We start from the raw sequence: 24,808 nt of genomic DNA on the forward strand, positions 1-24,808 counted from the left end.
TTGATGGCTTTGCTGCTTCCAGAATTTTTGTCACTTAGTTCAAGCCACTGTTCAGACCTCAGTGGGGTACTCCATGAGAGCCTTGCCCACAGGTTGACACTCCACACAGTTAATTGACATGAATACGGTAAAGCTAGGAGCCCACCAATAGTATAAACTCAGTTTACCATCTTATTCTAAGGATATTTAATAAATTTTGTTAAATAGTTTGCTGAATTTAATTTGTTTAATAGTTTGCTGAACATATATTTATGTATTCCCCCATCTAACCAAACCAGTGATCCAAAATTATTTGATCGTGGAAATTAGGTAAGTGTGATATGATTTGCTCTTTTGCTTCTGATTCTTGCTATGATCCTTTATAATATTTATTATTTTTTTGATCTGGGGTTTGATGTCAAATCTATAGTTATCAGCATATAACTTTTTTCCTTTTGAAAACCTGGGAGATCTTTGCCCTCCCCTTTTTTTTATTTCTCATCTCCCCATTTTTCATGTTTCACAAAGATGATTAAGAATATCTGAGTTTCTTTCAACTCCACATCATCTATCAGATCCTCTTTATTTGATGGAATTAATTCCAATATAAAATTCCTGTCCCCCATACATACATGACTATAACCTGTATTTTTTCAGAGATTAAATTATAGAATTACCCGGCAAGAATCATTCCAATACTGTGGCAGAATTAGTGTTCTGTATGTTATTAGGACAACTGAAGAGTCCCTACAATTGTTATATATTTACATTATGTTTTAGGAAGTCAGCATACTGTTTCGGTTGTATGATCTCTAGAATGCTTTCCTTCCCCCACTCCTTCCTTCCTTCCCCCCTCCCTCCTTACCTCCCTCCCTCCCTTCCTGCTTTCCCTCCCTCCCTTCCTTCCTTTCATTCATCCATCTAATCTGTTTCTTCTCAAACACATTTATCTTCACTATGCTTTCACTTACACAGTTGCTAATTTCTTATACCAGTTTATGCATTTCTTATACACTGTGCTTATTTTCTTTTTGGCTTCTTCTTCCGAATGAAGTTTTTCAATTGCTCTATTCTTTTCCTTATGAACACAGTAAGTATTGTTATTGGTAAGGCCAACCCATGTGACTCTGTGTATTTGTGCCCCAAAGAATCTGAACCAATCATAGGACACTTAATCATAGTAAATATTTGGTGGATTTTATTTAAAAGACTTTATAATAACTGGAATACATCAAATATTATTATCCAAAAAGTAATATTTAATTATTTGTCTAAATAAAATCATGTTTGCATGGTGCATGGCATAATCTGTATTATAGTAGACATTCCAGCATCCCACAAATTTTATTTAAAAAAAAAAACATATAATATTTTTAAAATTCCAGTACTTTTTTTGCTTTAAAGTAGCTTTCATTTGAGAAACTTTATTTACCTAGTAAGAAATTGAGGACTCAGAGGCAGAAAGAGAATAAGGGATTTAGAGGATATTTGGCCCAGCTAATTTTAATGTATGATATAAAGGTGGGGTGATTTGCTTTGGTAATGCTTTATCTATGCATGAGAAAAAGACCATGGCTCACTGTTACCTTCTGTTAGTGGTAGAAGTTACCGTGGCTAGTTAGTGAAGCTCTCAAAAATTAAACTGCCTGAACTCTATGGTTTTTATCAATTTAGTTTATACAGACATGGTTTGTCTCATAGGATTACATGGAGTAGAGAAAAAGTTAAATTTAGGAGACTAAGATGTCCAAGTAGCAGTGTCCTCTAGTTTTCTGGCCATTTGTTGCTTTGGATTTTCTAGGCAAGCCAGGGCATAATCGTTGAATGAGAAAATGTCTTGGAGTTTTTTCTGATAGCTTTAGATAACTAGACTTACCTATGATTAGGTTCCATCAACATAAGGAAGGGTAAAATTCTGTCTTCAAAGTTACTCCCCTGAAACCAATCAGTACTTGATTAAACTAAGTTAAAATATTGATCTCAAATTACTCAGACTACTCATGAAAGATTTCATAAATACTATATATATGGTATGTGTACTATATATATGGTATATGTAGGTATATATATGTATTGATATTGATTCGACTAAAAAGGTTTGTCTCTGCATATCAAATAGTTCATTGGAACAAATGTTATTAGCTATTCAAGTTCAGTTCTTTTTAAGAGAAACTTTCTTATCAACATATAAATTGGTGAATACATTTTGCAAATAATTTTGTTATTTTCCTGTGCTTGTAAAGGCTTGTGTATGTTTACTTTTGATTATGCTTCTTATGAACTGTGTGTAATGGTATAGGAGGGGTGTGTGTGTGTGTGTGTGTGTGTGTGTGTGTGTGTGTGTGTGTTTAAAGTAATTTGTACATTGTAGAGATTAGGAGGACTTTAGGAAACATGTTCATATCATTAGACATGGATGCAGTTTGTTTCATACTGTCAAGAAACAAATGAGAATGCTTTCTCATTTCTGAATTTTAAAGGAATAGTCACACTTCTCTTAAAAAAAAAAAAAAAGACACAACAAACTACACTGTTGGAGAGACAGTAAAACACAATTGTTTTCAGGTTGTGGCTGATGGTTCCAAAATAACACAACCTCTGCCTAGTCAACGGCGTATTTTCTATCTTGGAAACCACTCTTGTCATTTATTTATAAATTGTTTACTGCAGATTCTGCCTCTTGAGAGTTTAGTTTAATAAACAAATCAGGGTACGTAGGACTAAATTGGGAGTCACGCACACTTACTGTGCAAGTCCCATCACGCTGAATTTCAAGCCAAATGCTCTCCTTTTATGGCTCAGAGACCGCACCGGGCTCATTTGCAGAATGCACTGCTGAATTGAAGTCCTTGATCAAGTAATTGAAGTTCAGGCATCAAGAATCCAAGTGGCGCGAGAGATCTCTCGCTCTGCCCCTCGCTCCCGCTGCCTATGGACGCCGCCAGCCCCTGCCGAGGTGGCGGGGTCCGCGGGCTGCACGCAGCCGGGCCCGGGCTTTGATTGTGGCTGCAACTCTTCGCAGTCATGAATGTTGCAGCGCGCCGTGCGCGTCCAGGTGTGAGCGAGCAGGTTGTCACCGACATCTGTTTGCAGCGGCGGCAGCGGCCGCCCCGGCCCGCAGCGAGCGGCCGGATTGTCAGCGGAGGTAGTTGAGAGCGGCAGGACTGTTTTTGGTCTCACACTCGCTGCCTGGAGGCTTGAAACACCAAAGGTAGGAGCGGGGGTGGACACAGCTGCGCTCCCTAACTTGCCTTAGGCACAAATAAAGAGATCTAATGCAGTTTGACTCCGTGGCGGTGGGGAGACGAGGACAGAAAGCCACTTCAGAGACAACTTAACGCTGCAACATCTGCCGCCAAGTTTCCAGGGAGAGACGGGGGACAGCAGGTACAGATCGAAGTCTCCACATAACCTCCATTAAGCCCTGGACTCTTTTGAAGGGCCTCTGTCAAACATGCTGGAGTCCGCAGCAGGAGTTTTGTTTGGTTTTCAAAGCGGTGTTTTGTTTTTGCAATAACAAGGTAATTTATAAATGATGCATTACCATGCGTTCTCCTTTTTTATCTGAGAAGAGAGAGCCAGAGAAGCAGCAAAGCGAAGAAAGAAGAAAGCGCAGCGCTAGTTTGGGAGCTGTTCCACAAACCAATTAAATCTCCAAGGAGCTTCCTGTCTGTAATCGAGGTTATGTTAACCTTCAGACCGCAGCCCCTCGTTCACCAGTAAGCAGACAAATTTAAATACGGCAATAATAGAATCCTAGTGATAGTAACATCCGTGAAGTACGCCCACTATGTCTGTTTTTCAACTTATAGGGCTTTTTATTACATGGAGATGAAATAGAATTCGATATTTTCCGATGTATTTCATTTTTTAGTAAGACAAAATTTAGAAAATTGCATTGACTTTTTTTTTCCCATTTATAAAGGCTTCATACTGATAGTTGGGTATTAAAAATCAAAAGTAAGAATCACATGTTAACGGAAGCGTTTTTCTCTTTTGAGGAAGTTCCCCCTCTCCCACCTAGATTCAGCCGGAAAAAAATTTAAGGATTTGTATAATTTTCGCTGGGAATATTGCAAAAACTCATAATTCTGCACACACACATCTATGGCATAACAGATTTGTTTAAAATATTAGTGAAGCTCCAGGGTATGGTAAGGTAATAAAGATTCCATGGTAATGTAAATTTTTATCATTAATAATATTTAGGCTGCCTCACCTGAGGAAATAGCTGTGTCACCACTGAGATAAAGGAAAGGTGCTGACTTGAAGGTGGCCTTTGGAGTGGGTGCAGCTGGGGAGCAATGGCCTGGGGAGAAACGCTGGCATGTGGCAAAGATTTCGTCAGTCAGTGGTGAAATAAGCAACATAAATGTGTAGTTTCCAATTAACCTAAATTTATTACGTGGAGAGGACTTCTGTTAATTGTGCAGATATTTTCATTTTTTAAAATGATTGATGGTACTGCTTTTATAAAGAAAAATGTTCATTATAACAGAACTCAATGCCAGTCCTCTGATTTTTAAAAAATCTACAGAAAAAAACAAACAAACAAACAAAACAAACCCACAAAAACCCAACCTGAGAACATAGGTAGCGCAGGTTCATTTAAAAGGCACCACAGAAGCCTAATAACCGCAGTGGCAGATGATTCAGGCTGGACCTCTGACTTACATTTCCAGTTCTAGATTTATGTTCACTCCTCTGTCAGTCCTGCTTCTGAATTCTCATGGTCAAAACAAACTGCCTCACCCTCTTCAATGGCACCTTCTTCAAGGATTCTTACCTTCCCAAGGATCACTCTGAACTCTATCATGCTTACAAATCACCCAGGGCTCTGTGCTATCAAACCACTTCATCTTCAGATTGAAGAAGCATCTGGAAGGCAGAGATTTTGTGCCACACTGCCTTTAAGTTCCCCATCACATTCGCAAAACGTAAACCACTTGTGTGTGTTTCTGAGCAGTTTGAAACCTTCACTCAGATGATTTGATATGTCAGATGTTTTCAGTGCTTGGAATTATGCTGCTGATGACTGCATTCTTTTTTTTCTTTTAATTTTTATTGGAGTGTAGTTGCTTTACAATGTTGTGTTAGTTTCTACTGTACAGCAAAGTGAATCAGCTATACATATACATATATCCCCTCTTTTTTGGATTTCCTTCCCATTTAGGTCACCACAGAGCATTGAGTAGAGTTCCCAGTAGGTTCTCATAGTTGTCTATTTTATACATCGTATCAATAATGACTGCATTCTTAAACTTAGTTTTTCGATTCCGTGTAAATATTTTGTGTCCTATAGCCAAACTTTATAATAGATTTTAGGTGCTGTAAGATAGCCCTTTATTTTAGCCTTATTGACTCAGTCCTGTTGAACACAAAATGCCACAGTGCTTTCATACTTTTCCTTTTTTATACTTAAATGAAAGAAAAATATCAAAAAATTTAAAAATTGTAAAGTGATTGCTTACATTTTATTTCTATAAATTCTGAAATTTTGTATGGTCCTTTAGGCCAATTATGTTGCAACATCACTGGAAAAAAGTACCACTAGACTTTTCTATCCCTTATGTTACCACCAGTATCTTTCATTCTTATTACCTCTTGTCATTATATTTCAGGGCATCCTTAAAATACCTTAACTATCCCGTTTAAATTAGTAGAAGGAATTAACTTTAGTTTATACATATTTGAAAGACAAATTTTTACTAGAATAACTCACGTCATGAACACGCCATTGTTACAATTCCATTGTCTGATTTATGAGTGTGTATGTGTGTATATTTGTATGTGTGTGTGTAAAATGTTTAATATAAATATATGTGTATATATATTCCTATACAACATATTTTCTCAGTGTGTATGTCATCAACTAATGTCTGTTTCGGTGGAAAATAACAAATTCATGAAATAGAGTGCTTTTTGATACCATTTCATAGTTTAAATAAAATCATCTCTTAATGATGCATATAAGCCGGCAAAAGTGTTGACTCAGTTTGGTTCCCTAAAGTGAAATACAGAATATGCAAATTTTAATCATTTAAATTACCAAAAAGCTTTATTTTTTTCAGAGAAAGTATAAATAGAACTTAGATATTTAATTGGCTTTTTACCCCTCTGATCCAAAATAACTTGTATTTAGTGGCATCATATACGTGTTATGTATTAATTTCTAAGTTTAGGTAGAGATATTTCTTGGTTAATGTTGATTAGCAACGCTTTGATAATCGAGACAAAAATTATTAAATTAGTTTAAATATCCTCAAATTAATGCACTGAGTTTAGAAATAAACCTTTTTTGTCATCAGTGAGCACACTAAAAGAATACTTTGAAAATATCAAGAGTTAGCATTGGTTGTCCAGGGCTAAGTATATTATTTTCTTAGGCTCAATATTCAGCTTTGATGTTGAGCACTTTGAGGACATCAATTAAATCATCCAACTGGGAGCAGAAATGTCAGCAAAGATAGAATTTTTAACCTTTCTTTTCCTGTGACTGAGTGCTTTTTGTGTAGCCTTTATGTAATTTTAATTACAGAAGATTAGATTTATATTTATTTAAATAAATCATTTTAAAATTTCTAATAATTTACAAAAATCTATATTATTTTGTGTATGCTAAATATTCAGTTTTCAATTTAGAGCTCAAAAGATATAGTCCAAGGAGGGAAAAAAGTACATTATTTTGTAGACAGTTTATTACTTTAACAGAGTGCATAATGATGGTGTCTTTATGTCTACCAGACCCCCATTTATAAGTTTAGTTTAAGGCAACCTTCATAATGCAGTTACGAAAATCTGCCTGAGTAGAAAGATTTATTGCCCCCTTCTTAAAAATGAATTTATATTAATACATTACATAAATATATACTTTTAAGGAGAAATAAATGACATTTTGGCTAAATAGCTTTCATTTCCTTTTCTTTTTCCAAATAAAATACTATAATTTTTATAATATACACTTATAGTCTAAGTAAATCATCTTTAAAATTGCTTCACATAAACATATATTCTCCACTAATTCTTCTCTAAATCAAATCACAGCCTCTAACATTTGAGAAATTTGAAACTGTTGTAAACTTTGAGGTACAAAATAAAAATGATCTACTGTTCAAACTTTGCAACAAATTATGTTTAAGAGTGCCAGTGGACATTCACTTGTTTACCATTTTATTTATCTGACTTTGGATTAAAAATTAACTGTTTTTTTATTTCAAAGGTTTATAAGAAATTTCTTTTTTGTTTCTCCTAATGCTTTTTTTTTTTCAGTTAATGAAATTGGGATAGTTTGACAAACTCTTTCGCATTTCAAAATAATTTTATTCACTGATTATACCTCATATCTCTCACTCTAGAGAGCTCTTTTCACTTAGAAAATATGTGAAAAAAAGATGGTTCTAATTTCCTAAACTTTAGATTCCCATGATTCTTCTTCAAAAGCAGTTTAGTGTACTGAAAATAGTACATATTATATATTGAATATTTTTTCATAATCCTGTCCAGTATTAAGCACATTTTGGTTTGCAGTCACACACATATCATATCATATCCTATCTTAACTGACAGAGTCACTAAATCTGTAAAACATACTTCAATAAAAAATTAAAATAGCACATTTATATACATAGCATACAGATAAGAGGTCGAGAATACAGTGCAATTACTCTCCAATTATCTTTAACACTTTCATTTCTCTCCTTTCTTCTATCTCCTAACATCAGTTGATTCCTACAGTTTAACCCTTGATCTTATGTTTTCTCTCATCCTACTTTCTCTAGAGACCATATAGAGTTTCACTGCTTTGCTATCATCACTATACACACCATTTTTAAACAATTCTATCCTCCCTCCTCCATTCTACTTGCATGTCTTTGAAAGCTTATATGAATTTTCATCTTGGATGTCTTAACTGGATTAGTGTATTCCTTATGTATGGCTTTCATATTCTAACTTTACTCCCAGTTGTTCTAACTACCCTTCACGTCATGCATCTAAGCTGAGGCCTGCAGACCCCATGGTTTCCACAATGCAGGTAAGGTCAAGACCTTAACCTTCTAATTCTGGGTATGATGTCCTATGCCAAAAATTCACAATATTTCCCTATAATGTGCACAAGATGTTGATTCAATGAACAGAATTGTGTGTACTAATGTCCCTTTTAGTTTTATTATAATTGATTAAAAGTAAAAATGAGCTATGAATGAATTTATGCGTAAACTCTAATGATTCTTAAGAGATACATCATTTTGACTTTGTAGAACATAAACGTTTTTTGTTATCAGGACTCCACCCTGAAACTAAGCTAAGACATCAGAGCAATTCTTAAATTAGACAAACTTGAATTATCTCTTAAAAAGGTATGGCTGAGGATGCTGATACATAAAAATGCTATTTCTGTGGAGCTAAGATTTATCACTTTGGGAGGATGATTAATTTTTAATTTATAATTAAATCTATTGAACATTTTCTGAGTTATAGGAGCATGACACAATTATTTTCTCTTAGGTTGAATTCTGAATAGATGAAGGCTCATAATATTTATTAATTCTCTTTATCAGGATATGTTATTATTATCTTGCTTGCAGTTGCCTTTTTCTCATTTTTTAAAAAACAGATTTAATCTTTGTTTCATATTTGGTCCAAGAGAAGTTTTCAGTGATTGAAATTCTTGTAAGATGTATATTTATCCCAGTGAAATCATACATTGTAATGTCAGTCTCTTGCATTATCATCTTCTGTCCAGGCCTACATGTGGCTTATGCCAGCTCTGAGCGTCTCATTATTAATTCATTAATTAATTTATTTATTATTTTTGGCTGTGTTGGGTCTTCATTTCTGTTCGAGGGCTTTCTCTAGTTGCGGCGAGCGGGGGCCACTCTTCATCGCGGTGCACGGGCCTCTCACTGTCGCGGCCTCTCTTGCTGCGGAGCACAGGCTCCAGATGCACAGGCTCAGTAGTTGTGGCTCACGGGCCCAGTTGCTCCGCGGCATGTGGGATCTTCCCAGACCAGGGCTCGAACCCGTGTCCCCTGCATTGACAGGCAGATTCCCAACCACTGCGCCACCAGGGAAGCCCCTGAGCGTCTCATTAGTCCAGTTTATAGAAACACTGGCTTCTCAACAGTGACAAGAAGGCTGGTGACTGAACTCAGTCCCTACTCTCCAGAAGAAGTGTGATGGCTTTATTTGTCCTCTGAATCCAGATTTATGAACTAGTCCCATGCTCTTAACTAGATTAGTTTCTTTTGCATTAACTGCTTAAAGTAGGGCAGCTGAGTTGTTGTTTGTAAATTTGCTAATGTCTACTTCGTTAATCTCAGATACAATAGGCAGCAGATAACAGGATCAAAGTTTCAGGACCTCAGGTTTTCATGCTGAAATAAGCATGGAAGGGTCAGTGGAGTGGGGAATTGAAGAGATGGGAGGAAGTGTTACATTGGGGAAAAGGGGCTGACTTCTGTCATTAATCTTAATTAATTGCCGAGAGTTTTAAATCTGAGTTATTAATACTGAAGTTAAGCCCTTAATACACTGTTCATGCTTTGGCGTCAGATGCTCTTTTATAAGATGAGAGGTTTAGGAGAGAGAGAAGAGTGTGTGTGTTTGTGTGTGTGTATCTTACATAAATATTTTCATTTACATCTTTCAAAGATTTCCCTGGGTTAATATTCAGGCCTTCACCTTTTGACAGTTACTGTAGGGCAGTTAGGAATTATAGACAAGTAACAATAAATCAAATAAAATTCCTAGGCATAGCAACAGCAGTAAATCTGAATAATATTACTTTCATGTTTACCAGCATACAAAATACTTCACTGAAGAGGAAATGTCAGATTATGAAATAGAAGAAGGGAAGATTAGGAGCAGAAAGGGGGAAAGAAGCAAATAAAAAGGAAAAAGGAATGAAAAATGGGGAAGAGATTATTCTTCTGAAAAACTTGCAGGCAATAGGAGAATTAAATGTTTATTTAAGTAATAAACTACAATTGTATGTTTGTATGGTTCCATATTCCACTGTTGCAGACCTAATCATTTGGAATTAAACAGATTGAACCTTGAAATGACTAAGCAGCCTTTCCTTAAATTTCTTTTTTTCTCCCCACTGTGGCTGTTCCACTCATGTTTGTCAGGTTTATCTCCCTTTACTATTAAATCTATGTTATAATTCCATGATACTTTTCAGTGTGAAACTACAACTAACTGTATTAATTGTGAGTATTTTGGCTAGGGAGGCTATGAAAAAATGGCTTGCAGTTCTTCCAGGGGAAATCTTCAAAAAGCAGATAAGGCTTAAAGCTTCAGAATTATGATTTCAGAATTATATTTCAAATTCTCCATGTATTTGAGCAAAATGAAAATATCTGTAATGAAAATATACAACACACTAAATTAATTTTTACAAGTATATCTTACTGCTGATGACTGTGAACTGAATTTCACTAGCAAGTTATAGCCAGTGACTTGAATATTATTGTCTACAAATTTAAAATCACAAATTTGGTTTTGAGATATATTATGTTTACTCTTTACAGCAGTGTTTTCTTCCTTTTATGATTAGCTTTAAATATAAATAAGATAAAACATGAAAATGAAATAGCATTTATTTCTTTATCTACCTATTTATTTTTGCACACTGGAATTATTGGAGAGACAATGCAAAAATCTGCATGTATCAAGAGTTTAGATTTTCATTTATAGGCAGTGGAGAACCAGTAAAGTTTTGGAGCTGGGTAGTAACATGACCAAATGAAATTTGGGATAGGAATGGAGATAATATGTGTTTTTCTGTACAGTTTTACCTGGTATCAATGCTTTTATATTTATATCTAGTCTTTCATCATGAGTTGCAAAAAGAATCACATGAAAATGATGATATAGTAAGCCTGATGGATTGTCAAGTGGTTAAGTGGTTTCTTGGATAAAATAACACTTTTTGCTATTAGAAATCCCTTTTTTTTTTTTTTTGAACACCAACTTAGGTTTATTAGCTAAAAAAAATAGAGACACATGGCTTCATGTATTTTTCCTGATTTGTCAGGGGCCTAGGGGTCTTCCTTGCTTCTTAGGAATATTTAGATAGATAACTGAAGCTCAGACTGGCAATACAGATATACGTGAACGCACGTATTTATTCATATGTGCATGCATGTGTGGGAGTGTTTATGTGTCTGATGGGGGTGAAAGCACGGCATTGTGCTTGTTGAGGGCACTCGTAATTTCAGGAAAGAGGGGACACTTTCTCCTCATGGGAAATACTGAGGACTCAAATTCAGTCATTGAGCACCTACTATGTCTTAGGTATGTTCAGTTAGGTGTGGTCAACTCTTAGTGCTAAGAGTTAGGTGTCATTTTATTCCCATTTTATAGGTGAAGAATATGAGACTCAGAGAAATTTAGTGCATTTGCCGAGGTTACACTGCTGAAAAATAACAGAGCCTAGATTCAAACCCAGGTTTTATTTATTTCCAGTTCAGTGAGTGCCCCATCGTGCCATGCCATCCTTGTTCAGTGCGGCACTTTATCCTTCTCCCTATTCAGTCAGTAACTGAGTGCATTAGGGCTTTTATACAAGTAGAGAAGTGCTTTTAAAATTTCCAGCTTTGAATCTGATTCTCTTGGGGCCAGAATGATCAATTTTTATCTATGTTTGTATCTATAAATTGTTTTAGCATGTACAGTTGAAATTCAATCCTCAGCTGGTTGAATCTGCAGATATAGAAACCGTGGGAAGGGAGGACCAACTGCTTTGCCATTTCATATAAAGGACTTGAGCATCAGTGGATTGTGGTGTCCTCGGGGATCTTGGAACCAATCCCCCGTGGATACTGAGGGCAGAGGGACAAATGTATTCAGAATGCATGCATATTACCCTATTATTTATATATATATATACTTTAAATAATTTAACCTCGCATGCATCTATAAATAAAAGATAATATTTAGAAGTGGCAGTAAATTCCACAGAAAGTTCATGAGCTGTGTGGAATAAGGAACTTCTGCATCATAAAGGACCTCAGAAGTCACATAATTTAATGCCTTCTTATACTGCAACTTACACCGCCACCTCAATTCGGGGCTCCGAAAGGAAGAGCATGCTCAAAGGCACAAGATGCATGAAATAGTTTGTATATTCCAGGAATTACAAGTAGTTTTCTAGGCTGGAGCAAGAAACTGGGAGTTGGGGAGGTAAGTTATGGGATGAAGGTAGAATTACAGCAATTCCTAAAGCCCTTGGTGGCATATTGGGAAGATCACTACATTAAGAGTCAGAGGATGTGTGATCTCTATACTGTCATTGATTAGCTTGAAACCTGGCACACATTTCCTCATCTCTCTGGTCCTCAGTTTTCTCATTTGTATTTAGAGAAATAAATGATCACAAAGATACCTTTGAATTCTTGAAATCTTGTCTTTTTATCTAATTCCAATCAAGGCAGCTCCATGAAGATGGGACTTTTCCTGTCATGCTCACTAGGATAACCCCAGGACCTTGTGCATTGGCTCTCAGACAGTAGGCTATAATAATCTTTGAAGAATGAAACAATTTCTTGTAGGTTGAATGTTTTGGTCCATTGTTTACAAATCTGTTTAAATTAATTCATACTTTTTTAGTAATTAGACATTTCATGAGGCCGTCAATAATTAATAAATACATATAAACATTTTACAAGTTACTTTAAGAATTAAAAATGGCATATATCCCTCAATATTCTGAAATACGCTTGAATAACTATAACAACACTATGATTCTAGATCCATAATGGATATTTTACTACTATTATGCTTTAAGTAAATTGAAAATAACTGCACATGGAAGAAAGTAAAGAGGATACATATTTAAGAGAGTAGCATAAATAAATTTATGCCAGTTTTCTGTCTATATATAAGACTTGTCTATTTCTTGCTGCTTCTTTCAAAAAAAGAGAAGATATTAATATGTGATTTTGGATTAGCTCCATTGTCATTCTGATATGTGGCAATTTGCTGCCTTGTGTCACAACTGCAAAATAATTTAAACACAAAGTTTCTTTTATTTAATACTATTATAAGCATTGAAGTACTAATGTGTTCTTGTCATTAAATATATATAGCTACATGGAACTGCTCTCCCAGTGGGTCATTCGGAAATTGATTTTCTAACTTGGGCTAACAATAGTGGACAAATGTTAAATGAAAATCAATCACTTTGATTTAAATCAGCTAAATATACTCCTTTTATTGAGTGGCCTTTTACCCTACAGCTAACTAGATGACAAATTACATTTGTGGTAACCTCTAGCCTTTGAATGCTTTTAACTTGAACCTCTAAGGACAATGGTTTGATTGTATGTAAGTTTATTCTTTTTTTTAATAAATTTATTTATTTTTATTTGTTTATTTTTGGCTGTGTTGGGTCTTTGTTGCTGCATGCGAGCTTTCTCTAGTTGCGGTGAGTGGGGACTACTCTTCATTGTGGTGCACGGGCTTTTCATTGCTGTAGTTTCTCTTGTTGCGGAGCACGGGCTCTAGGCACGTGGGCTTCAGTAGTTGTGGCACGCGGGCTCAGTAGTTGTGACTCTCAGGCTCTAGAGCACAGGCTCAGTAGTTGTGGTGCACGGGCTTAGTTGCTCCACGGCATGTGGGATCCTCCCGGACAAAGGCTCGAACCTATGTCCCCTGCATTGGCCGGCGGACTCTCAACCACTGCGCCACCAGGGAAGCCCCATAGTTTTATTCTTATATTAGAATTATCTTACTCTTGATTAGTTAGATAAAAGTATTTTTAGATATTATTTATAAATAGAAAAATTCTATATTAATATTATTTAAACCACAAATTGTTAGACCTTTAATATTTCCAATCTATATCAGAAATATTTCATTACGAGTACAATATAGATAGAAATAGCAATATGTTATTGGGAAGTACAAGGATCTAGCACGACATGGAAACACAGTTATCTTTAACTTCATTTTTACAACTAGAAAAGATAAAAATCAGGAAAGACCCCAGTGTAACATATACCTTCGATAACTGCATTCATGTTGCGACAGTGTCAGGATCCAAAACTGTGATGACCAGTGTAGAAAGTCAAAACTTGAAGAATATACTTAACTTAAAAATTAAGAATATAGTTCCATGGAAGTCAGTGTACACTGTCATCATTGATAATATAATCATCAGTAATGAAAAACCAGCATAATCACTAGAGCAGCAGCTATGTGCCAGGCACTGTACTAATGACCTTACATGTGTTACTGTAATTCTCAAAACAACTCACTTTCCTTATCTCCATTTTATAGATAAGGAAACTGAGGATCAGAAAGGACAAGTATGTTGCCAGCATCACACAGAGAGGTGGTGAGTGAGTGGTATTAACTTTGAACGTTAAATAGGTTATAGGAAAATTAGTGTACCATTTAATTATGCTTTATGTCTTAAAACTAATTTGCCAATTATACAGAAAATGCACCACAGTTCAGAATTGTGCTTTAGTTGTAGTTTATAGACCCATGCACTGAACTGAGAAAATTATAACAATGAAATAAAATTGCAAAGTCAAACATAGAAATGGGAATTAATAGTCAACTATTTAAATAACATAGGAATCACTAGTGACTATTTAAATACAAAATATCCAGAACATAAATGTTAAGTATTTTACTCACGTTTTTGTAAATATTGGGGTCAGAAAATTATCTGTAGATTTATTTGGGGGCACCTGCAGACATTATGCAGGGGCCAAGGCTTAGGAACAATTATAAAACATATAGTTTCTTTTAAAAAAGGAATAAAATATAATTAGTGGTAGAAAATATATTGACAGGCTATTCTTAATATAAAACTTTAAAAATTTGATTTTTATTTCTAATCTATAAAATCAAACTAAAAAGAAAAGTTCCATCCAGAGGCTAAGATTATGACACAATTCCAAGTTATGTTTTCCAAATGTGCTTCATATAAAAACTCATATTCACTACAGAAAGGTCATAATTTTTAGATTAGGATACTGTTGGCACAGTCATATAATTTATTGTTTAGAATCCCTCTTAAAATCTAGTTTTCAGACTATTTCATCATCATTTGCGACTTCAATTAAATTTATATTGAATTTACTGTTTATTTCCTCGATCATTCTCTCTTGCTCGAGCTCTCGTTTTGATCTATGGAGCAACTGATTCCACTTGTCAAACTTATCCCTTGATCTAGCTGCAAATAGCGTGCCCCAAATCATCCTAAAAAAGCCCACTGAAATGGTTTTTAAAAAGTGTCTTCCCAGGTACATTAGTGAAAATTGAAGCAAACAGGCTTCCAGCCATTACTTTTAAGACAAATCACTAGTGTGTAAGTAGAGGGAACTGAAGGTTGAACTTCTGTAGGTTGATGGCCCACAGTGTAAGTGGTCCTTACGTTCCTTCCACTTCACATGGGGAGGCCAGGGTTACCTCATTATAAAGCTGCTTTGATCAGGCGTCTTGAAAGACTTTCATTGTCATGACATGCTGACATTGTCATTATTACTGTTGCTGTTTTTTTGTTTGTTTGTTTTGTTTTTTAAAGTATAGTTGTCTGGACTGGGTCCTATCTGTAGACATTCAGATTTAATTGCTGCGGGGTGCGGCTCAGTCATCGGTATGTTGTTGTTGTTGTTGTTGTTTTAATTAATTAATTTATTTATTTATTTACTTGGCTGTGTTGGGTCTCCGTTTCTGTGCCAGGGCCTTCTCTAGTTGCGGCGAGCGGGGGCCACTCTTCATCGCGGTGCGCGGACCTCTCACTATCGCGGCCTCTCCTGTTGCGGAGCACAGACTCCAGACGCGCAGGCTCAGTAGTTGTGGCTCACGGGCCCAGTTGCTCCCTGGCATGTGGGATCCTCCCAGACCAGGGCTCGAACCCACGTCCCCTGCACTGGCAGGCGGATTCTCAACCACTGCGCCACCAGGGAAGCCCCTGCTGTTGTTATTTTGCTGAGAGAATACCTTTTTACCAAATTGCAAGAAGTAATATTTCCCAGGTATCATTCTGTGTACTCCCTCTCATATAAAAATACTAATATCAAAATTAATAGTAATGATAAGACAAATTTATGTAACTGAAAGCATAAGAATAACATCCATATAAACTATGTTTCAAAGCTTAAGTTACTATATTTTTAGTAAACAGTTCTTCTAATTCTTTACAAACATTTACTGATTTGTTTTTGAAATCTTTTTAGGAATAAGAAATGGGGAAAACACTGGAATAATGAATGGCATTAATGAAATTGTAATATATGGCCTATAAGATTACAGGTGAACATCTCTTTGAATTTAAAAATTATTAATGCTAGAATTTTTCTTTTTGGTGTATTGGGAAACATGCATTTAAACACATTTCTGACTTTTGTCTTTTCTGAATTTTTGGTTGAAATGTTTTTTAGTAAAATTAGACTGAAAGGAAAATGAAGTATAATCTTGTCAATAGTCTCTTTTTATCTGAATTAAGAGAAACATTTTTAGAAATTTAATGATGACTAGATAGTCCCTAACCTTCTAGAAATTTATGATCTATTTGGGGCAGAGGATAAAGTAAAGCTTCAAACATTATAATTCAAAGCAGAGCAAGCAAATTTCAGTTAAAAACAAAAAGAAAAAGTAAAGCCAATTGTACAATCTGGATGGCTTCTAATTTCTAATACAATTTTCTACCATTGTAAGGTCTTGAAATCTATGGTAGTGCTGCTTTTGATAAATACCATATTTGAAGAATGAATATTTTTGCTTTATGTTAATTCTTAGTAATGCATACACAAAGGTATTACAGATAATCTATACTATATATGAATACAGCAAAGAATGGTATAAAAAATATATATATATAATTGCATATGTACATATATATATCTACAATTATAATACCACTTCAAACAAATGGTAGTTTGAAAAAATGAGGTAGAATTATGATGTGAGGCATAAAAATAAAATTAATAATTTTTTCTTGAGAACCCTGTATTTTTAAGCAGTCTTTGAGACCCCAAAATATTTAGTACATAGTCTTCAATAAATTTTTAATCTATTCAAAGGACCAAGAATACATATATAGAAAATAAAATAATGAAATATTTAAGTATCAACTCAAGGCAGTAACAAGAGATGTAGCAAAAGTGTTGCCTAATTAATTTCCAAATGAACGGTCTAGACACTAATTGCTATTTGAGTTATCAGGGAAGAGCACTTCAGACAAGGTGGTAAGATGACAGTTTACAGAGGAAGAAAGATTTGAATTAACCTTGAAGGATTTGTATAGGTAGAGAAGGCAAAAAAGTTCACATTTGTTCCAGGACAGTGGCTCAACTATTTGCTTTAATCACTTCCAAGCTACAAGTGGGAAAATAATGGGAAATAAATCTACGTCATATCCATTTCTGAGGGGTCTAGTATATTAGACTCACACTTAGCAATCAATATCCAGCAAATATTTCATTGTACTCTTTCTCAAGCTTTTAGGCTTTTGCCCCAGCAGACAGATCATTTTATTGAATTTTGTTTTCTAGTTCTGTATTAGGACCTCATGAAAACATTTTTTTAAAGAGTATTAGCTTCATGACAGGCAGTATACACGGATAGATTGAAGGAAAGAACAGAAGACTGAACTAATGCAGGAACCACTGAGTGAGGGCACCAGCCAGGGCAAGGAACAATGGGATTCCAACGGAATGGGAAATAGTTGAAAAAGGGCCTCTGACAGGACTTGATTACTAAGGGGAGCTAGATGTGTGGCAGGGAGAATAAGGAGAAGAGGGAGCACCTGAGGATGGTGCCCTGGAATTGAGCTTGAAGAAAAAGTTGGAAATGCTCAGTAGAAAGTAAGAAATATTGGCTTTTGGGGGAAAAAAAAAATCACATCTGGACATGAAGACTGGAGAGGCTCCTTAGATAGTTGAAACTGTGTTTAAGAGACTGAGGATTAGTTTTCTCCTACCTTAGTACTGGGTATTTTTTCTTGTGGATCAAAATTAACATCTAATTTTAAAATTAGAATTAGCATCCCAACCTCTCATTGGCATATATTCTTATTTTCCAATTCTTTGCCATTTTTGATAATACAAAATATACAGAAACTGAAGTACTATTGGAATAATCTACAATGGAGGGTGGGTCAGCAGAGGGAATGAGGGAAAAAGGGAGAAGAAGAAATATTAGCTTCAGTTTGTAAAATTCTGAAGGTATTAACTTGCTCCAGCTATTTTCATCAGGTTAATTCTTTCAAGAGATGTAAATCTGTAGCTACTGGAGATGTAGTTTTTTTTTTCTCCTAAGATAGTAGGAGTTTCATAAGCCAACAAGGGAATAACTGAGAGATGAGGGTCTGTGGGTTCTTGTGAACCATTGTATCTGGAAATAAAGTGTTAAAGAATGATGTGAATGATGATATTGGATGTTTTGAAAGGAATAGTTCAAATAGTAACTACTTCAGTCTTAAATAGACTAGGGAAAGAGTATAAGTAAAGATATGATACAGGAATTTTTGGCTCTTTTCTACAACTGTTTCTAAGATTGATGATCCAACAGAGTCTTAGGATGACTGTTTAGTTTAAAAGAATGTGAACAGATACTGAATAAAATAATGAATATTGAGTGGGAATTTTTTAAGAGTAGAACTTTTCTAGTAGTTTTATAGACTTAGTTGGAATCATGCATATTCAAAGAGGACAGCAGTGATATGATAGCTGTTCTAGTCCTTTCCTAATCCTAAAATTTTGAATATAGTCGTCAGTTATGTGCCTTATTTTTAAAATATTGGACCATAATTCATAAATTATACTATTTGTAAATTGATGTATTTTCAGCAAATCTTTGTAGGAATGATACACATTCACTAACAGAAAGCATTTAGATTCGACCAACTTGTTCAGTGGCTTAGGAAATAACTAAAACTTATCCCATACCTTCAATGTGTCAGCTATGTTGCATTCATTTTTCACTATAGTCCTCATAAAAAGTAAATTCTCCATTATGCACACAGGATGTTAAAAAAGGTTAAACAGCTGGCAAGCAGTAAGGTTTAAACTCAGTTTGATGATACCAAAGTTTTCATTTACATTACACTGGAGTTAGTGACTTGTAAAGATATAATCTACAAAGAAGTAAATTCTTGGGGCATTGAGGACACTGAGAGTTTATGTGCATGTTTTTGTGTGTATATTATTTATATATTTTAACCTGCAGTATTGACTTGTGCTTTCCCAGGAAGGACCTCCTTAGAGATAGGGATTATGGCAGTATGGTCACCCACCTGGGACGGTGACAGCTGCTGCAGCTGAATCCAGCCCTTGTCATCATTAATGACCTGCATTTGACACTTTATCCCAGCCATCCTTGTTTATTGTACAATGTATTGCATTAGAATAATTACTACCTGTCATCCTCTATTTCACAGACAGCTCTTAGTCATCTCAGACATGTAAGTGTCATGTGATAATATACCAAACCCTTCTTCACTCCTGTGTTCTCATCCTGTTTCTGGATACCTGTGTCCTCTGTCTTTCCTTTTTTCTCATGATATTCGAAAATGTTTTATACCTAAATTGAAGCATTTTCATTCTGTCACTCATATGGAAAGGATTCATCTCCTTAGTTTTTAAATACTAGCCAGACATTTATTAAGCGATAATATCTTCTGAACATAAAGCATGGCCAACAGATTTAGAGTCTCTATTCGTCCTGCTAAAAATACCAGAGAGCTAGAATAGAAATCAGAGAAAAGGATAGTAGTGCTGACTCAAAGAAATGATAATGACCAAATCCAAAGGGTATAAATCATATACAGAAGGTATTATAATGCCTATATTAAAAACTTTTTTTTAATTTAAAGATCTGAGTTACTTCCAAGGACAATTTCCTTTCTTCCTTCCTTCCTCCCTCCCTCCCTCCCTCTCTCCTTCCTTTCGTTTTTGCATTTAGTTTAAGGGAGACACAGGGGATTCACTAAATTACTGAAATGGAAAGGACCTCCACCATGATTTTAAGTCATCATAATATTATTACATATTTATTTGAATGGTTTTAGAAATTCCTTTGTCGCAGAGATTGAAGACTGACTTTCTTTTTAAAACCTGTATTATCTTTGTTTTGCTTAAAACTCACAGGCATCTGTTTCGGTTTATCTTACTTAGGAGAGTTAATCTAAAATGTGCTTCTGAATTTTTTTGTGTATCTTAATTTGACACTTCAAGAAAACAAAATGTCATGCCTGAAATTTGGAATAACACATGCCTTGTATTCATTATGTAATTTACCCCAGCTTTATTGTCAAAAGACCAGGTTCACTTATCAGCTTTTGAATTTACCAACTGATTGGCCCCAAGCAAATTGTATAGCCTCTCTGAATCGTTTTTTTTAAACAGGATTTTTCAACTGAGGCTTTTTATCTGAATCAGAGAACAGAGAAGATAATTTAAGGAATTATTTTCTCATTCTCCCAAGGATGCTACACAGCTAGCATAAAGCTTGGGTGAGAAGTTAGCTTACCATATACAATGGATGCCTCCAAAGGTCTTAAGGCACTCATAGAACCCCTGTTGAGAAAGGCTAATGAGGATTAATAAAATTCCACTATACATATTTTTGCCACTATTTTTCTCATTAACTGAGAAAAAGCTTTGGTTTTGTAAGCTAGAGGTGAATGCCATCAACTAGCAATTTATTTTCTTTAGTTCCCAGATTATCTCTCAATGAAGAGGAGATTTCTCTGAAGCTAAAATTAATTTATCAAATATGTACCTTCTGGATAAAGTATAACTTTATAGCAATAATGAACAGAGAGGACAGGACAGAAATCTGTTTTTAGATGGGCTTATTCACATATATATTTGTGATATTAAGTTTATGTATACATTATGTTAAGTTTGGAAAGCAAACTTCTTTTTTTTTAAAGTTTTGTTTTTTGTTTTTTGTTTTTTTAAAGGAACTCCTTTATTTATTTATTTATTTATTTATTTTTGGCTGTGTTGGGTCTTCGTTTCTGTGCGAGGGCTTTCTCTAGTTGCGGCAAGTGGGGGCCACTCTTCAACGCGGTGCGCGGGCCTCTCACTATCGCGGCCTTTCTTGTTGCGGAGCACAGGCTCCAGATGTGCAGGCTCAGCAGTTGTGGCTCACGGGCCTAGTTGCTCCGTGGCATATGGGATCTTCCCAGGCCAGGGCTCGAACCCGTTTCCCCTGCATTGGCAGGCAGACTCTCAACCACTGCGCCACCAGGGAAGCCCGGAAAGCAAACTTTTTTAGAGTTTTGTAATGTTGACTGACAAGATACTTAACAGTAGATAGTAATTATTGTGCATGCCTATACATATTTGCAATAAGTTGTATCATCACTGAAAAGTGACCTTGTTAGGTGAGGGGGAAAGCAAGAGACATACAGTGCCTCTTGAGAGAAGTGGAGTGATGCGTATCAGGAGAAGACACTAAAGATTTATTGTCTGTGGCAAAGGAAACACAGATCTCTGCTTGTGCAATAAGTGTTTTTGACATTGCCCATAGTAAAAGGTGATTGGAAGCTGTAGGTTAGAAAATGTTCTGCTGGAGCAAAATAATAAACATTTTTATGTTGTTGTTTGTATTTTGAGCTTGTCTTGCTATTTAGTCCCTGTAGCACTTAAAACATGAATGATGGTCATGCCAAACAAATCCCTGTTGTAAATAGGACCTTACTACCCACATAATTAGATTTACCTAATTGAACCAATATGCAAGAGCAGATTTGGTTATGAGAAGAGGTAGCAATGCAGAGCAACATAATTATTATTTCTTCTTCCAATTTCATATTTTGCTTATGAGCACTCTCTTCCCTATTTACATATGCTAGTTTAAAATAAGACAAATGTGGACAGCCACATGTAAAAGAAGGAAATTAGAAGATTCTCTAATGCCATGTGCAAAAAAATAAACTCAAAATGGATTAAAGACCTAAATGTAAGACCAGAAACTATAGAACTCCTAGAGGAAAACATAGAACACTCTTTGACATAAACCATAGCAATATTTTTTTGGATCTGTCTCCTAAAGCAAAGAAAATAAAAGCAAAAATAAACAAATGGGCCTAATTATATTTAAAAGTTTTTGCACAGCAAAGGGAACCATCGACAAAATGAAAAAGCCTACTGAATGGGAGAAAATATTTGCAAATGATACGACAAATAAGAGGTTAATATCCAACGTATATAAACAACTCATACAACTCAACATCAAAAAAAACCAGACATTCCAATTTAAAAATGGGCAGAAGAACTGAATAGACATTTTTCCAAAGAGGAAATGCAGATGGCCAACAGGCACATGAAAAGATACTCAACATCGCTAATCATCAGGGGAATGCAAATCAAAACCACAATGAGATATCACTTCACACCTGTCAGAATGGCTATCATCAAAAAGTACACAAATAACAAATGTTGGTGAGAATGTAGAGAAAAGGGAACCCTTGTACACTGTTGGTGGGAAGTAAATTAGTGCAGCCACTGTGAAGAACAGTATGGACGTTTCTCAAAAAACTGAAAATGGAACTACCATGTGACCCAGCAATTCCACTCCTGGGTATATATCTGAAAAAAACCAAAAACTAATTCGAAAAGATACATGCACCCCTGTGTTCATAAAAGCATTGTTTACAATTGCCAAGGTGTGGAAGCAACCTAAGTGTCCATCAACAGATGAATGAATAAAGAAGATGTGGTGTATATATACAATGGAATACTACACAGCCATAAAAAAGAATGAAATTTTGCCCTTTGCAGCAACATGGATGGACTTGGAGGGGTATTATGCTAAGTGAAACAAGTCAGACAGAGAAAGACAAATCCTGTATGATATCACTTATATGTGGAATCTAAAAAAATACAGCAAATTAGCAAATATAACAAAAAAGAAGCAGACACAGATATAAAGAACAAACTAGTGGTTACAGTGGGGAGATGGAAGGGGCAATATAGGGGTAGGGGATTAAGAGGTACAAACTACTATGTATAAAATAAATAAGGTACAAGGATATATTGTACAACAGGGAGAATATAGCCAACATTTTATAATAACTATAAAGGGAATATAACCTTTAAAAATTGTGTATCACTGTATTGTGCACACCTGTAACTTATATAATATTATACGTTGACTATACTTCAATAAAATTTTTTAAATAAAATTAAGAAAAATAAGACAAATGTGAATAATCCACTTGGCCTGAAATTTGGAGAAAGGAGAACAATTCTAATTGGAAGAACTGCTTTACCTTAGGGTAGCTGTTCTCAGTGGTCTTAAGACAGCCCCATCTGGCTGAGAAGTAGGGATTACAATTCAGTTGTTATAGTTGGTTCCCATTTGTTTCTGGCAGAAGAAGTAGGCATCTTACATATAGAAGAGGCTCGTAGCAATTTGGAATATTATCTATGTGGCTATATAAATTTTCACTTTACTGAGAAAAGAGATAAAGCATTGTGCCCTTTTTATTGTATATGATATCTAAATCCTAAGGTGTTTGTTAGGATTAGGACTTTAGTTGATAGGACATAAACTGTCTGGTATAGATCTTCAGGTAGCATTAATCATCCTAAAAAAGTAAATGCCTTCAATTAATTAAAAAACAAAAACAGGGAGGGTTTTGTGCTTACTACCTATTGTCATTCTTTTTTTAAAAATTTTGGACTGTTCGTGAGAACTATAGGAAAGCTGTATTTCCTCTGAAGTTTCCATGGGAACAGAATAGGGCAACCCACATTCAGTGACTGACTGAATGTGGGCTTGACAACTTGAAGCTCCAGAAATCCCCATGGAGTTGGTTGAGGCCTCTGTTGAAACTGCAACACAAAACAAATTCTCACTTTGCCCAATCCTACTCTCTTCACAGAAATAGGGGTTGTTTCTGAAAGCACTCCTCAATAAACATTTTGCACACAAATATTCATCTTAGTCTGTTCACAGGGGCACATGACCTAACTGACTTATGATACCTGGGTTCCATTCCTGATTGTACTGTTTACTCTGTGCCCTTAAGCACATTCTTAGGCTCTCTAAAACTCATTTTCCTTTTTTTAATATTAAAAAAGAAAATTATTTTATAATACCACTTACCACACAGTGTAACTGAAGATTAAACGAGATAGTAAAGCACATAGCCCAGTAATTGAAACCCAGAAAGTATTTAATAAATATTTGCTATCATATACTTATTATATTTCCAAAGTTAGCAGTCTCTGCTTCTCAGTTTCATCCTCACTCTACATTTTACCACTTTATATATTCTGCTCTAGAAGAGAATAAATTTAAATTAGGCTCTAGTTTGTGTAATTCAGATCTTTTTTGACTGCATGGGGATCCTTCACCCATTCTCCTTCTAACAGAAGTATGATGGCTAAAACTTCTGGAGAAGTGCCAAGTGAGCGCCACAAAGCCCATCTGAATGTCCATAATGCAAATGGATCTAATGAAAACTGAATATGTTGGTTTCAACTTGTACTGAGGATCTCAAATCGGTGGAGAGTAGGTTTATTAAGACAAAACATAAAATTGCCTCTGTGGCATTATTTTATGTCATATAAATACCCTGCTTCATTTTTGTGAAGATTGTATGAGTTAATACATGAGTAAATGCTAGATAAATGTTAACAAATATTTGAGCCATTAATAACAGTACATGGGAAATCAGTGCATTAATTCCAAAGAAATGATGTAAGATGGATGATGATTGACTTAAAAATCTGGAAGCTGAAATTGTAATGGGAATTTTGAGGAATATGATTATTCCATATTGAGGTTAACTACTGGTATATAAAGAAACTTTGGGGTATATTCCTAAAAAAGAGATTTCCATATTGGACTT

General features: G+C 35.2%; 1 protein-coding gene across 3 annotated transcripts in view; it reads left to right on the forward strand.

Annotated features, from left to right (window-relative positions):
* The window catches only part of ANTXR2 (ANTXR cell adhesion molecule 2), a 160,382-nt gene that overhangs the window by 104,577 nt on the left and 30,997 nt on the right, over nt 1-24,808 (forward strand). The window contains exon 17 of one of the 3 annotated variants that reach the window (XM_082389376.1): nt 14,263-15,490. The exons of the other annotated variants lie outside the window; for them this stretch is intronic. Within the exon in view, the coding sequence (XP_082245502.1) occupies nt 14,263-14,328 (66 nt within the window). The 3' untranslated portion in view covers nt 14,329-15,490. Of the gene's footprint in view, nt 1-14,262; nt 15,491-24,808 lie in introns of those variants that run through there. 3 annotated transcript variants of the gene reach the window in all.

The sequence above is a fragment of the Balaenoptera borealis genome (assembly GCF_965194805.1).
Source record: "Balaenoptera borealis genome assembly, chromosome: 4".
Taxonomy (NCBI): domain Eukaryota; kingdom Metazoa; phylum Chordata; class Mammalia; order Artiodactyla; family Balaenopteridae; genus Balaenoptera; species Balaenoptera borealis.